The 15,977-nt window shown below is 45.3% G+C and overlaps 1 protein-coding gene across 1 annotated transcript in view; it reads right to left on the reverse strand.

Moving 5' to 3' along the window:
• Positions 1–4,056: 4,056 nt before the first annotated feature.
• Positions 4,057–15,977, reverse strand: part of LOC142559724 (lens fiber major intrinsic protein-like) — a 45,062-nt gene continuing 33,141 nt past the window's right edge. Inside the window, exon 3 of the mRNA XM_075671309.1 lies at positions 4,057–10,954. Coding sequence (XP_075527424.1) covers positions 10,739–10,954 — 216 coding nt within the window. The 3' untranslated portion in view covers positions 4,057–10,738. The remainder of the gene's footprint in view (positions 10,955–15,977) is intronic.

The following is a 15,977-nucleotide window of genomic DNA, read 5'->3' on the forward strand; positions in this document are numbered from 1 at the left end:
CGGGCAAATGGCATACTTTTCTCTCCCCCCCCCCCCACACACACTTTCGATAGTGCGGAAAGGGGGAGGGGGTTTGAGTACGAATCGAATACTGCACACCAACAATTTGTATTCGTATTCGAAAAGAAACTATTCGGTATTTTAGAATATTAGAAACTAACCGTATAGACAAATTCTCAGAAGTGAGACAAATAAACTTTGTTTTCTAAGCGATGCAAAAAATAAAATAAAAAAAGAGTAATGCAAGCTTTGTTTTCGGTTTCGCTGGGAAAGTCTACATTACATAACAACCTGCGATTTTGTTTGTAGTTTGTCATTTAGTGCTTTGTCAATATAATGTTGTAGCAATTTTATTTTTAAGCTACAGCCTGTGATGTGTTCCTTGAAACAGGTCCTTTTAGATATGTGTATGCCACACGCAAGTACTTCAGCATTTTTTCCCCCCACATTTTCTTTCTGCAACCGGTTATCTAGCTTTATTGGAAAGCTAGTCATACAGCAACCATTCTTTCCTGAAGAGCTCGTTTGCAATCAGGCTCTATAGTTGTTGATAGGTTATTTGTGCAGTTTTGTTTAATGGCAATTTGTGATCTTGTGTTGAAAAGTGATCCTAATTGTCCCCGATAGTTAGCTGTATTTTATTGCACTACTCAGTAACGGTGTGTTACCTAATCACACCGAAATAAATGTCCATGCTGTAAATATATGCGTTTGCGTTTCAGTATTCCATTCGATCTTAGATGCTTATACTATCGCTATTCGGTTCGTACTCGAAAATGTTTATAGTCGCCCACCTCAGAGACATTGAGGGACATTAGCCATGAATCACACCAATAATTCAGGCAGTTTAAATCGGATTGCAGGATTAGTGGATCGGAAGTCCTATGTAAAGGACGATAGAAGACACAGTCATCTTCAAACAGTGCAGATGACTGTTTGATGTGGGACCGAGTGTAGTTAGCTACATCGTTTATATAAATCAGAAACAGGACAGGGCCTAGAATGGTAACTGAATGGAGGAACACCTGAAGAAGCCGGAAGATGGAGATAGACAATAATTGTTGCAATTGTTGCAACTACCGGGGACCGGTCAGAAAAGCTTTCATTCGATTGAGTACGGGAGTATTTATGTTCAAGTGGGAAAACTTCAAGAATACACGAATGTGTGAGACTTTATTAAAAGCTTTTTTTTTCAAAGTCTAGGAACAGAGAATCTATACTGGCGTGCTAGTGACCAGACTGGAGCTTATGTCGCGCATGAAAGGGTGAGCTGAGTTTCACAAGAGACGTAACCCATGCTAATTAGGTCGAAAGCATCGTTCATTAACTAAAATTTTGGCGATGAGAGGGTATATAATGTATCACATAATTTTTTTAGCTGACGGAAGTTATGGAAATTGGACGGCAATTGGTATTGGTTGAATTGTTCGCTTCTTGGGGCGACGGGGGGGATGTGGATGACGTGACCTATATTCCACTGTGAAGGAATCACTCCAGATGAAAGAGATTGCTGGAAAAGCTGAGGCACAATTGCGCTTGACGAATTTGTGGTGGCTTTTCACATATTTTTTTAAATTAATGCCGTCGGCGCCGGCTGTAGAAGTTATAGTGGGATTGCGTCAAGGACTTTCGCGATACCGTTAGGTTCAAAATTATCTGTGGCATGGTTGCATATTCAAATAATTTAAAATCGGGTGTTTTGTCATTGGACACTTTCGTAAAAACCGAACAGAAGACGTTATTTAGTCCAAAGTTCGACGAAAACTCGTCAGGCGTAGGTGATACATTGTCAAATAAACTGGCACTCGCTTATAAGGTTCCTTAGGCGAGTGCCAGTTTATTTGACACAGAAGACGTTATTTAAAACATATACGACGACATATCACCAGTACTGCGCGGTTATTTTGTCGCAGGGCGGTCCGAAACAGACGATATGCGCACCTGACGCAGGCGCAGGAACATTTCGGACATTGGGCATGGTCATCGGATAGCAAACTCCAGGTTCAAGCGACGGCAGATGCAAAGGCCGCCCCGCTTCGAGGTCTTCTGAGAGCAGTGCTGCCAACCCTAGGGAAATTTCCTTAGATCCAGAACTATGAGGCCTTGTTTAGGAAAAAAAAAAGGAGATTTGTCTAAATCTAGGGAAGTCTTGCGCTCAGACATTAAGTGAAGAATATTTTCCGGCAGAACCCACCTACTATGATTGTATGGGTCACTGATGATTGTGTCAACGATCGTCTGGGTACGCGGGCACATATACGTCCTAGCGCCACGAGCACAAGGTGGTCGAGGGGCCGACTGTGCACGCTTGTACTAATGTTAGTGTACTAATATAGTGCATGCTTAACCGCCCATGGACAAAGCAACCTTGAACAGAGTCCTATAGAAGTGACGTGTCCTAGCGAGCTTTGGTATGGAGCAAAAAAAAAAAGGCTTCGTATATGCGTGCATCGCTGCTAATGACGTGTAAGCGTGTAAGCTTGGTGGTCAGAGAAACTTGTTGTACATATTTTGCACTGGTGTCGTCAAGTGGCCCATCGCCTTACAATTCGAATAAGGTTCCGTGTCAATCTTGGCATTTTGTTTCCGTCCAAACTTGTTGCATGTAGAGCCACGTACAAACCTGCATGCTGCCGTCTTCCTCTATGAGTATGGTTTCAATAAGCAGGCTGTGTTGTTCTCGCACAAATGACGCACACGGCTTGAGCGAAATGTGACTACAGACGCTGAACACAAAACCGAAGTATTTCTTTAAGGAATGTCTTTGAGGGACATTAAGCCGTTCCTGTAAGCAGGCAGGACAAATAAACTTTAAAAAAAAAGTAACGTTATCAACCGACGTGTATGGGCGGCGCTGTTGATCGCCCGTCGCGGCGAGTAGCGATGGCGTTAGAACGACTTGTGCGTGCGGAACGTCGCGCACGTGCAGCTCCCTGCAGCCTTAGCTAATGTGCGTTCTCTTTGCTCTGCAGGAATACTTTGTCTGATTTCTGCAGTTTCTGCCCCAAGCGTATACTCTGGTCTCCGGATAATCACACTGTCATGCGGCTTTTTTTTTTTTTTCTCGGCCATATTTTCTGACGCGACGAGCTTACGCTTGGGCGTTGTGAAACATCATTTCAGCTTGAGAGGAGCCACTTATTAATAAATGTTTTGAAGAGAGCTTAGAAATAAATTTAAACTCTAAAATTTCCAGTCTATTTTCATAATGGAAACAAATATCTAGAGACACCTAGGGAACATTTAAAATAGGAGTGATGGGAAAAATGGCTTCGGAGGACGGCAGCACATCCTGAGAGACTTCGTCTTCCCGAGGAAAGAAAAAGCAGACGGGCGGACTGAGCACGCGTCAGTGGATATGCGTTTGGGCAGTGGGCCGGGATATAGCAGGATCAGAAGGAAGTAACGATGGGGGCTCGCTGCCGTTAGTCTAGTTGACGATGGCTGCAACCACACTGCAACCACACAGGTTTTGCGCACGCAAATTCAGGGAATGCGAACCGCTGGCCGGCGTACAAAGGAATGCGAGCAGAGCTTGGGGGTGCGCTATTTCTAAAACTCCATAACACTTCTGGAAAGTGTGCTGAAGAACTGCGATCAGCATGGATTCGAAGATGTGTCGGGCTTTGGAGAGCTATATGCGTCCTCCTCTGGTTAACTACCGCATCCTTGTAGATCACGCAGCGACCCCTATACAGATATGCGGTCATCCCAGTTGCCGGAACCGGACGAACAGGATGGTGAAGCTTGGTCTTTTTGGTGGACATCGTCGTGTATATAATACCACGGTGAAAGGTGGTCAAAGATCGCAGATACGGATTAGTATTCGTGCAAGAATGGAGTACTGCGACTGCTGTATACATGGTGTCATTTAAGATTTCTCGCTGTGCTCTCACTGATTATTAAGCTCCAAAATGGCGTTAAGTTGACATGCTCTTAGAAGGCTGGAGTAGGTGAGAGTTCGGGGTGTGCCGTAAATTCTGTAGCGTTTTATGACAGTGTGGCGTTCGCGAGCGCCCAGTGCCACTCCCTCAGGAACCACACGCGGGGCACGGAGACGAGACATATAAGGGTGAAATACTTTATTGTCGTGACTCTATAAAAAAACTGGTCAACTGTATCGACGTACATATACAGAACTGTCCGTCAGCCTTCGTCTTTGTATGTACACATGCACTTCTGCCCACTGCGTTTGCATTTTCGTGTGAGAAACGTGCATAATTACATCCTTGTGACATTGAAGACCGGAGGGTAAAACTCTCGCGTATAACATTTTTTTCTCTGTGCTTTGTAGGCCTTGACACTCCGGTGAAATATGTACAACTGTACTTTTGGGTGTCGCCCAACGTGATCGTGGGGAAGAAGTATACTTGGCCCTGCCGGTTTCGCGGCATAGGCGGAATACAGCGTCTACGCCCCAACATGAGGAAGCGCGTTAACCGAAGCTAGGGCACAGTTTTCGAGGGAACACCTAAAATAAGGTACTGTGTCGAAGGCGGAGAGAGAGAGAGAATACGAGGTTGTTTTTTTTTCTGCTTTTCATGTAAAAAACAAAGCACAAACAAAGAACAGGACGGGCTGCACTGCGTTGCACTAACACAGTGTTTCTTCGCGCTACGGCAAATGGAAATAACAAACATTTTCCTCACTCTTAATCACCTGATTGTTATGTCTTTTGCTTCCTCTCTCGTTGCTTACACTGTAGCATGTTTATGAAAATCCGCTGCGCTGATCTAATCGTCTAAAGCATAAAAATAAACTAATGCGGACCATCGGCGCCGGTGCCATTTCGATGGAGGTGCCTCGAAACCGAACTTGAGCATTCGGCATTCATTTCGTCAGTCCGAGGCACACCTGTAACACCTCTTTGCGGGGCGGCGTAATGTGCGTAATGGCACGATATACCAGAGATAGCCCCTGCCAGACGTTTTTTTTTTAGAAAGTCTATAGAAAGTCTATAAATTTCTATGCACACAGCCTGTGGTACTATGGCCTTCCACTTTTTGTCAACTGATGTTCATCGACTGATGGCTTTCTAGAAACTAACCGTTCGGAACTCCTATGAACCGCAGTACCACCAGTTTTTTTTGTTTACATTGAATAGATTAAAAAGAATTGCCCGTAATATACAACGCTGTGCTTCATCCTAAGGTGCATTTCTGGAATAGGCGGAAATAATTTGCATAAGACGAAGTACGTAATAAATGTAAGACAAATAAGACAACACAAAGTGCATAGTATCTATGCATGCTAAACATGTTGTTTCTGGCGCAAGGTACGGGACACGAAGAAAGGGGAACAGGTAAGAGACAGACTTATGTCAATCAAAGTTTGACTTAAGTCGCCTTCTATAGCTAAAGGGTATCGTGAAAACTTGCTTTTTTCTAAATACACCGCTGTACCTACATATTCTGTTGGAAGCAAACACGGTTTTTAAATTCAAGCAAGAACAGTTTAGGATACTGAGCTATTAATTTGGCAGCTTTATAATTTACTTAAGATTCAGTCTTCACTAATCCACATAATAAAACAATCTTCATCTCTGCTCACGTTCAGGACGCAATAAAAATTGGATTTTCTGGATTATTTGTAATCTTTCTTATGTTCTCGTGTGCTCACTAGCTGTTTTGTATATATAACACAGATCACTATAGTATACATTGCTGCGTAGTACTGAAATGTGTGCTTTATCCTCTGCACATTAAATCGTGTTGTTTGGTGTTTTATTGTATGCAAAGTACTGAGTACCATTGGTCATGGGTTATGCTTTGCTCACGTTTCTTTTACTGTTATTTTCTGGCTGTGCTTTGTATTACCACGGGGCCAGCAGCCAAGTCAGGCATATTACTTCGCCTTTAGCTCTTGCGCCATGGCAATCATGTAATGTCGTACAATTTTCAGAATCAAGTAAATAATAATAATAATAATAATAATAATAATAATAATAATAATAATAATAATAATAATAAAGAAAAACTAAGAAACCGCTATGTCCAGGCGGCTAACTACAAAAAATATTCCCTGACTAACTTTTTTTATTTTTCACTACAGGGCGCATGCTGCAATTGCGAAAGTGAAGCCGAGTAATAATGAAGTCATGCTTGCTTAGCGTAAATCGTAGCACCGCTATCGCGATACATAGCCGTACTCAGAGTGTGCTGTGAAATACAATAGCGTTACAGTTAACCGCTTCGCAAACGAGTGCGTCAAGCAGTTCGGGACGATCTTAGCCGAAACGCCAATGTAATAGTTTTGGGGGACGAATGTCGTAATAATGGCGCTAGCCTTAGGATTTCCTGAAAAGCACGAGTATGATTTCGCAGCTGCCCGAATTCAATTTCGCAGTTGGAACATGTGTCTTAACGTAAACAATTGAAACATTTTTAATAAATCTTTTTAATTATCTCCATAGACAGTGCGCGCTTTGTCGTGCAAGTGTAATGGTTCTCTTCGTGACCTCCAATGTATGGCACGTGCCCACGAGGGTGGGTTGGCCAATTCAGGTTCGCGATGGAAGCACAATGCAAGGCTACCCGCTAACGTAACGGTCTGCATTACCTATATTTAAATGATAACAATATGAATAATAAGTACAAACAAATATTGAAAAGTGACCACGCCAATGTTTTATGAAACTGATACAGAATAGAAGAATGCCAATCAAATGCTAATAATAAGGGAAGAAAGTGTGTGCTAGACCTTTGAGTATTCCAGGAGATATCGACCGACTATACCAAGGTACTTTTCAAATCTATGCTGAATTATAGTAAGATAAGCGGGGGGAGGGCATGAAGGGGCGGGGGGCACCTGAGACAGAGGGCGCCCATTAAAGCCAGAGCTGCTACTGTGGACCCTTCGCCCCACAGCATTTTCCGCGTACCATACACCCTATATTTATTTGTTTGTTTTGCTTTCAACGAAGACGTTTGCACACTTCCCCTTGTCCTCCTACGGCAAAAGCTTTAGCAGCTCTGGATCCTCGAAGAACGACAATTTAAGGAGAAGGTCAGGGCCATTACACACGCTCTGATATCGAAAATGCTGCGGGCACTTCATTATGCGACCACTGGAATTCACAGCTAAAACACAGGCTTCGCGGTGAAGCCGCGAGCAAACGTAGCTTTTCCAGAACTGCTGTGCTCCGTAGACTTGTGTCCGTCTTGCTGTACGTGGTTGTATGAAAGAAAAATTATCGGCATCCACCAGATGTTACGGCACGTAGCTGCAATGAAAACCGTTACGAGTTTCTCAGTTGAACCTTCGCAGCTGAAGAAAAGTTCGTCCTGGCGCGGGGAACGAAGCCATCACCACCACCTTTGCAGGGCACGGTCGTTTTCTTTCCGAGGAACTTCGTATGCGTTTCCATTGCAGCGTAGCGCTACGCTTCCCGCTGGATGCCGGCTTTACCTTTCATGCAACTTCTAGACCTTTCGAGTTTCTGGAAACTCATTTGATTACGGCATGTAGTTGCAACGTATAGATTTCAACACGAAAAGCTCCAGAAACGTGTCTGTAGACGGAATTTTATAACTGCCTATAAATGTAGGCCATCACGTTAAAAAAAAATATGTCTGTTGTATATGGATCAAGGTTAACTAGCTGAGCTATAGTAATAAGCTTTGGAGTCTTCTTTATTTCAAGTAGTGGACCGCAATCACGGTTTTCTTCTTTGCTTTCTATTTCTATTTGAGCTCTATTCATCGGCTCAGAAGCGTGGCTGAAAGTAGCGGCGCGAAAATATTGCGAAGCGAATGTCCAAGGAAACCGGAGAATGGGGCGACAGCAGCACGCTTCGTCTGCGCGTTGTCGCCTCTAGCTTTGACAATCAGCCGACTCAACTGATGACCTCCACTTTTATCAGGCATTAGGCTAGAGCGACGAGAAAGAGTGTTCCTTCGACAACAAGACACCGAGTCTGTGATTATTTGAATCCTTAAACAAACAATAGAGATGATAACACGCTATATGGCGGCGCTTGAGAAGACATGCACAAGGCTGGTGTTTTGGCGGCGTCTACTTGATGATTCTGCCGGTGCTTTTGTCTGTACGCACGCAAGCAGTATTTTTATTATTGTACAGGTATTGTGCACTTCACCTTTTATCAAACTATCTTTATGAATATTTCGGAAATATTATATATTTTTCTGCGTTGAGCTAAGAGAAACTGATGAAGGTGCTCCATTTCTGTACTTTGCTGAGTACATATATACATGATTTCCAACGCAGCATCTTAGGGCAACGGATCATAGCGGATATGCTTTGAGTAAAATACTTTCTTTAATACTTCTTTTTTGTTTTTGTTGTTGTGCAAAACTGCGTGCACGTACTTTCTGTCCAACTCGCACTAGTTTTATTTCTTCCATACTTCTGCTATTAAGACGAACAAAATTTGAAAGCATGACGCTAAGGAAGAAAGGAAAACAATCGCTACGCATAAAAAATCTGACTGGTGCATGCTTTATGCGCCCCAGTATCCCGAGAGGGGAGGCACCCCTGTATATTAAGTGAGCATGGCGGGTGGGGTGGGGACGCCGAAGCTACGTTGGCGCAAAAGGTTTCTGTGCTATTGGGCTGAAGGCAGGCCGACTGGGCATATACATATACTCTGTATACAGCGAGCGTTTCGTGCTCTCCTAACTAACGTCTCCGCGAAGCACCACTTTGTATCTAGGTAGGGCACGCTCGAAGTGGTGCCATCCCCGTTGTTGATTGATAAAATTTGAAGATCACACGCTTCCAACAAGAGGTCAAGGTCCACTGTAGTGAGCGTCCCTGGTATATTCAGAGACTGCCTTCTATACAGTACTTGGAAACAGTAACGAGTTACTGAAAATAGGACGATTGTAACGTTGCGCCCGTTTTGATGTGTCTGTGCATTTCTGTAACATTTCCTTTTTGCCCACACCAGCCGACGTTCTTATATACTGCCTCCCAACTATACAACATATGGAACAAGGGCAGGCGATGAAGTTCATCGAGGGAACTGGTGGGTATTCGGGTGCTGTTTCCTAGCCTATATCGCCATGCTGTAACGGCTTGGCTGCCTTTGAAGGGCTGGTGTAGCCGAGTACGCAGCGGCTCTTTAGTCGGTGATGTGGCCGTCCGATCTGCTCAAAGCGTTCTGTTAAGCTTGAGGTCGGCCAGTAATTTGCTACCCGTGAGGAGTACGAAGCAATAGAGGGGCAGTTAGGAACACCGTTCATACAAATGTCTCCCCTTGGCTGCGTGTCGGGGTCGCGCTCACCCCGTCTGGGACCGCTATCTGGCCACAACAGTATCATGGACCTTACGGAGTATCGTGCCCATTATGTGACACAAAAATCCAAAATGTGACAGTGACACACCTACTATGGCCGTGCCCAGGACTTCATCTAAGCTGTCTCCGCCACCTCCGGGCAACAGGCCTCGGCCTGGCCGCCCACCCGACCTTGAACGTTGGATTCATGGACCACATCATCGTTCACTTCTAGATTTTTTTGCTCGAGTCAAATCTGTTAGTGTACTTTTAACATGCTTTGTATTATGCCTAAGGGCAAGCTTTCGAATTAAAAAGAAATGTCTCCCCTTGATGCGCACCCCTGGCCCCACAGCCGTAACAGCGGCAAGTTCCCAGTGTCTTGCCTGTCCACGATCTCACGTTGACGACGATGTATGCAAGATCCCTTTTACGGGGCGTTAAAAGTGCGCATGCGAAGGCTAGTGTAAATAATCCGGCATTTTCCACATACCCGCCGTGGTTGCTCAGTGGCTATGGTGTTGGGCTGCTGAGCACGAGGTCGCGGGATCGAATCCCGGCCACGGCGGCCGCATTTCGATGGGGGCGAAATGCGAAAACACCCGTGTGCTTAGATTTAGGTGCACGTTAAAGAACCCCAGGTGGTAAAAATTTCCGGAGTCCTCCACTACGGCGTGCCTCATAATCAGAAAGTGGTTTTGGCACGTAAAACCCCAAATATTATTATTATTTTCCACATGGCGGGTTTTTCTTTCTTTCTTTTAAAGAGTCTTCCTATCCCGAGCTACAACGTTTAGAGCCAGTAACACATTGCTCAATGCGCAAGACTAAGATATGGTCAGTTACGTGAATGCTGCTTTTAACGTTCCAGTTGACAGTATGCGAAGAAGATACACATTGACTTTAAACCGCGTGTCAGCAAGATTCTACGGTCCATTGTTCGCGACAGGTGGTTGGTATAGTTAAAAAAATAATAAGAAAAAAATAAGGCTGTGAACCGCGTCAAATTTGGCCCGCAAAGAACCAGCGCTTTTCAGCACGGGGATTGTTATTGGGACATGCGCAGCTAGGGAACACTTCGTGTATAGGTAGACCTTATTTGACCATGATGCCCAAAACGCTAAAGACGCACATGCATTACGTAGCAAGGTGGTTCTCCCACGTAAGAAAGGTAATCCTGCTGCTTCCCCGCCGTGATCACGTGCACGTTACAGAACAGATAAACAATGAGGGGGAAAGATAATGAAGAATCGCTCTCAGTGATTTCCGCGTACGGGGAGGTCTCACTTTAGGTTGAACCTCAACCGAACTCGGTCGACAATGCGGGGAAGCCACCTTTGCGGTCAGGCAGCACCACTTCGAGCACACCTGTCGAACTCGCACTCCGGGCGCTGCAGGATTCGAGCGGCGGGCGCGACGCAAGCGCAGTCCCTCGGCGCCGGCGAAACCGCGACCGCGTGTCGTCCTCGACAGAGCACCGCCTGTTCCGCCGGACCACTCGCGTCAGACGCGGCAGTCGTTGTTGGACGTGAGCGTAAGCTCGGTGTCGTTGCTGAGCCCGCTGATGTCGCGCTTGACGTGGTTGCTCCTGGCCGGCTGGCCCGCGGGCGGCGAGGGCCGCAGGCTGTGCGCCGGCTCCCGGCCCAGCCTGGCACTCCGCGTGTACTCGTGGGTGAAGCCTGCCATGAGGCCGCCCAGCATGGGTCCCGCCCAGTAGACCTGCGGGGCCGCGAATTCGCCGTTAGTACACGCACTTAGGAGGGGACGAAAATTATTCATTAAGTAGATAAGTTATCACCTGCGCGGGGGAGAAGGAAAGAAAGAAGGTTCGAAGCGGGGCTAATTAAGTCCGCAGCTGGCCATCACTGCGACGATCGTTTCGCTAGCACACCAATCGCTCTCATGAGTGGTGAAGGCCAGAACACCGGCCAATAAGCTCTGCGACTACGGATCGAGTGTCGTACAAATGGTTTGTAAGGACAGGTGCACGGGGTCAATCGGGATACCGAATAACATATTATACATGTCGTCTAGTCAATGACAAATAACTCTCAGGTCGAAAAAGAGAAACGCCGTGCGAATTTGTCGTATTCGCTTCGCAAAGCTCTGTGATAACAGGTGACGGCGAGCCCTGTTTTTCTTTCCAACGCGGGTGTTCTTATACGAATTATATACTAAAAAAATCGGGGTTGTTCTGTCACTGGAACATCCCTGCTTGGCTACGCCTGTTCCGAATGATGAGATTTGTCGAGCCATATCAGAACCTCCCCTCCCCCCTTCTTACAGTGTAGGGTAGCAAACTTGGAGCAGCATCATCAACATCCTTGCCCCTTCCTCTCTCGCATCAGAGAAGAAATATCGTGCACGCCAACATCAGGTCCTTTCCCAAACGTCTTACCATTCGGCGAATACGCGTAGAAATATTTGTTTTATTTGACAGAAATGTAAAGCCTTGTAAACGTTCATACAGGAATGACCACACATGATCTAAGGAATCACACAGCGTCTTTGAATGGCCATAGATCTTATAATAATCTCAAATCTCAGCACCGAACGAGCGAGAGCTAGAGAGAGCAATTAAATAGAAAGGCCGTGGGTTTAGCCGGCGTATATATATTTGTCTTCATGCTACGGAGTAGAGCAGTCGATAGAATATAGACGTTGGCAGGTGTACCCCGACGCTGTCAGTTACAAAAGTCCTGTCAAGTGGAGAGATACGACCACACGCGGAGAGATCGCATCGCAGACGGCCATTTCCTGCGCAAGTCAGGTGACGAATGTGTCGCGACTCGAGAGGCCTTGAGTTTCGTGGCACAATTAGAGAATGATTACCTGAAGCATACCTGCAGGCTTGTTTTGGTGTGTTTTCTGCCACGTGTGCTCCTCCTTTTAGTTAAACGCATGTTTTGCTTGACGTTTTAAGTTTTTTAGTCAGCGCCTGTTTTGCCGCTTTTTTCGTTTGAGCCGCCGTGGTTGCTTAAGGGCTATGGTGTTGGGCTATATTAAAGGGCTATATGCTGGTGTTGGGCTACTATAGGGGCTATGCTAATCCTGGCCACGGCGGCCGCATTTCGACGGGGGTGAAATGCGAAAACACCCGTGTGCTTGGATTTAGGTGCACGTTAGAGAACCCTAGGTGATCCAAATTATTCCGGAGTCCCCCACTACGGCTTGCCTCACAATCAAATCGTGGTTTTGTACCGTAAAACCCAATAATTGTTCTGTTCTTTGTCTCTTTAGTATAGAATATCCGGTGGCCCAGCGTTTCACCCTTCCGTATAGAAATGGTTCAGGAAAGTGCACCGAGAAGTACACAGAGTGCAAAGAATGCCACACAATGGCTTAATTAAACAAGATACCGAACACAACACATAATGAATTTTTGCGACTGATGGCGAGTAAGAAAAAAACTAGTACACTGACTGCGTAACGAAAACCGGCAATAGTTAAATTCAACAGTGCTTCGTAAAAAAAAGGAGAAAGAACAAATACATAATATCGGAAACACGTAAGAATTTAACAACAGCATATGCAGAAAATAGAAACGCGCATCGGCGTTCTCCATTTTGCATATAAATACAATTTTGCCTTAGCAGTAAAGTTATCTATCCACTGACACTGCTTCTCGTGGCCAACAGTGTCAGTTTTTCAATAAAACGCGAAGAAGTTGAGTGGACCGCACGAGGTGTGACCGGATATGCATTGCTTACGATAGCCTTTTTGGCTGAAGTGGCGATCAGGCGGCTGTAGGTACGCGTGCTTATCAGTATCGATACAACTGAGATTCAGAATGAAAAGAACTTGGTAGCGTCGACACGTCGTCGGCAGGCAATGTAGGGATCGAAGGACACTCACACTGTCGTAACGGGAATACTTAGAATAAATCAACCGCATAGTGATTTAGCTTGAATTCTTTCTAATCTTTCGTCAAGATATAGCTGATGATGACATGTGACTGTATACTGCTGCACTCAAGAGTAATTCGAGCTTATGTTTTAGAGGCCTTTAGTTTGGCATGAGCCATTTTCTTGCGCACCCTGGAGGAGTGTCTGTTTTTGGCAGCCAATAAATAACACGCCATCTCTAGCCCTTTAGTGTAGCATGAATTTTATGTAATATTTTTTTGCGACTTCTTTCTTAATTTTGATGATTCACAGAACGCTTTCATGATCTCAGCCTCATGCGCGAATGAACAATCGCAGTCGTGTAGAGCGCAGAATGGACAGAGTAGCGTTCTTGTACTCGCTGACAAATTTCCGTGGCAATTAAGGGAAAATAAAGGAGGCGAAGCTTCCACGCATGCGGTATCGTGACCAGTATTTCGGCAGCGTTTGATAGCGCTTTTGGTTTCTTGGTAATTATGCCAGATCAGCGCATACCTTCTATATGCGACAGTTTCGCATTTGCCCAGACGCAGAAGAGAAAAAATAATAATAAAGTCAAATGTAACACTCAGTAGTATACCGTATAAACCGGAATATAGGTCGAGATGTCGAGTGGGGAATGTAGGTCGATCGCTTACTTTGAAGTAAAAAAAAAAGAAAGAAAGAAATAAAGAACAACAAAAATCGCCGATACGCATTTTCTTTCGCAAGGGCATTGCAGTTTCGTAGCGATATGACGTGCACTGTCAACAGTATAGCGAGTGCGCACTAAGCCTTCGCAGAAAAATTCTGTAAGTGCGTCCTCAAACTGTGGACGTGCTGCACGACGCGTACAAAATGACATTTTACGTGGCTGCACGCCGACAGTACCCACGTGGCACGTAATGGCATTGGCGTCGCTCTGCTGAGCCCGAGGTCGCGGGATCGAATCCCGGCAGCAGCCACCGTATTTCGATGGAGGTGAACGCAAAAAAAAAAAAAACGCCCGTTAACCTAGCATTGGTCGCACCTTAAAGAACTCTAGATGGTCAAAATTAATTCGGAGTCCCCCACTACGGCGTGCCTCATAATGATATCGTGGTTAAAACCCCAGATTTTAGTTTCAATTAACGCCGGTGGTTTTCCTTATTTTTTCTTGTCCCACCAGTGTCGCACGCTTTATGCAGAAACGCCAAGCTGGCGCTTAGCGCCATGTGGCCTTTCGTTTCAGCCAAGTCGACAACATTTATCTTGAGCGCCGCTGAAAACTGTGTCCGTGTGCCACTACTGATCGCTTATCAGACCAAAAACGAACAGAACAACGCACACGAAGCCGTTCGGAAGAGTCCACACAAAAAGGCAATGCGACAATAAAACAAAAACAAAAAACAGCAGTCACATTAAGTTGTGGATGCGGCTTTGGCTGTGCATTCGCCATCCTGCCTGCCGTAAATTGCCAGACGACTCACATTCTGCTAAAGACCGTTATATAAGACGAGCGGTGACTATCCTTTATAGAAAATAGCTCGACCTATATTCCGGCTTATCTACTATACTTTGTTTTATGTTTTTTTGTAAATATATTGTTTTATGTTTCTCTTAGCCCGCTATATTAAAGTAACGCGAATGAGATTTTCAGGAGCGCTCACACTTGTACGCGCTTTGCCTCTGTGGCTTTCTCTTCGTTGCCACGAAGGGAAAGCCACGGGTATCTTCGAGTCACCGTACCACGGGCGTAGCCAAGCCGCGACATATACGAGACATGAGGTTGTACCCTTAACCTCACTTCTCAGAGTGTGCCAATCTGAACTTCTCGTGTCCGCTAATTCCTGTAGTATAAGAAAAGAAAATCTTAGTCGGTTTAAAGCGCTTGCGTTAAAACAAACAAACAAACGAACAAAAAAAAAACAAAATATGTGGATGAGGCGAATGTTATATTTGTACATAAAAGACTTGTGTGCCTGACGACTGACAAAGTGAACACTGGCCATCAACGGGAAGGGGTAATTAATATGGACGGAAGTATAGACGGAAATGCGACAGTGGGCCTAGCCAGGTGACGTTGAGTTTGCTTACGTCTGTAGTGGACCAAATAAAGTTGTTTCACTCACTCACGGAAATGCGACGTGATGATGCCCTGAGGAGCAGAGGCGTACCGTGAGGACGATTCGCCGTTTTTTTTTTTTATTCGACACTAATCTCATTGGCTGCCTACGAGCACAGAGTTTCGTACAAATACTATAGAGGGAACTGCGACGCTAGTGTCTACGGGAGCTGCAAGGAGGGCGGTTCAGCCAGCATGGTCCGAATGATGGGCAGTACATGTATTTGCATAAACTTCGTCCTTCTGTCTTTAAACGGCTTGGTGGCTTTGCAAAGTGACCATGTTTAAGACTAATACCGAGTTATGAATAATTAAATAAACAATACTAAAATTGTTCGACGGCAGGATTTCAAAAAAAAAAAAAACGCTCGTCTACTTAAACTTAAGGTGCACGTTAACCCAAGAACCTCAGGTGATCAAAACTGATCTGGAGTCCCCCACCACTACAGCGTACCTCGTTATCAGATCACGGTTTTTGCGCGTAAAACCTTAGAATTTAATTTTTATTAAACTGCGTCAAAAGGCGGTCCGCGCATGCAGCAAATGGTATAAACACTTTTTTTTGTCTGCCGCATACCGTTCCGCGGCGGCATCCTGAGGAGATTACGCGGTTCACGTACATTGATGCCCGCCTAAGAGTAGGAATGAAAAATCATCGGAAGCGCTTGGCTGAAATATCGAAGTTTGGTGCAGGCATCTTCCTTATGTCACATAGTATATTCCGAAATCAGGCTTTATCAGCCGATTTGGCTCAGCGGCAGGAGTGTTGTGATGG

This window comes from Dermacentor variabilis, chromosome 1 (genome assembly GCF_050947875.1).
Source record: "Dermacentor variabilis isolate Ectoservices chromosome 1, ASM5094787v1, whole genome shotgun sequence".
Classification (NCBI taxonomy): domain Eukaryota; kingdom Metazoa; phylum Arthropoda; class Arachnida; order Ixodida; family Ixodidae; genus Dermacentor; species Dermacentor variabilis.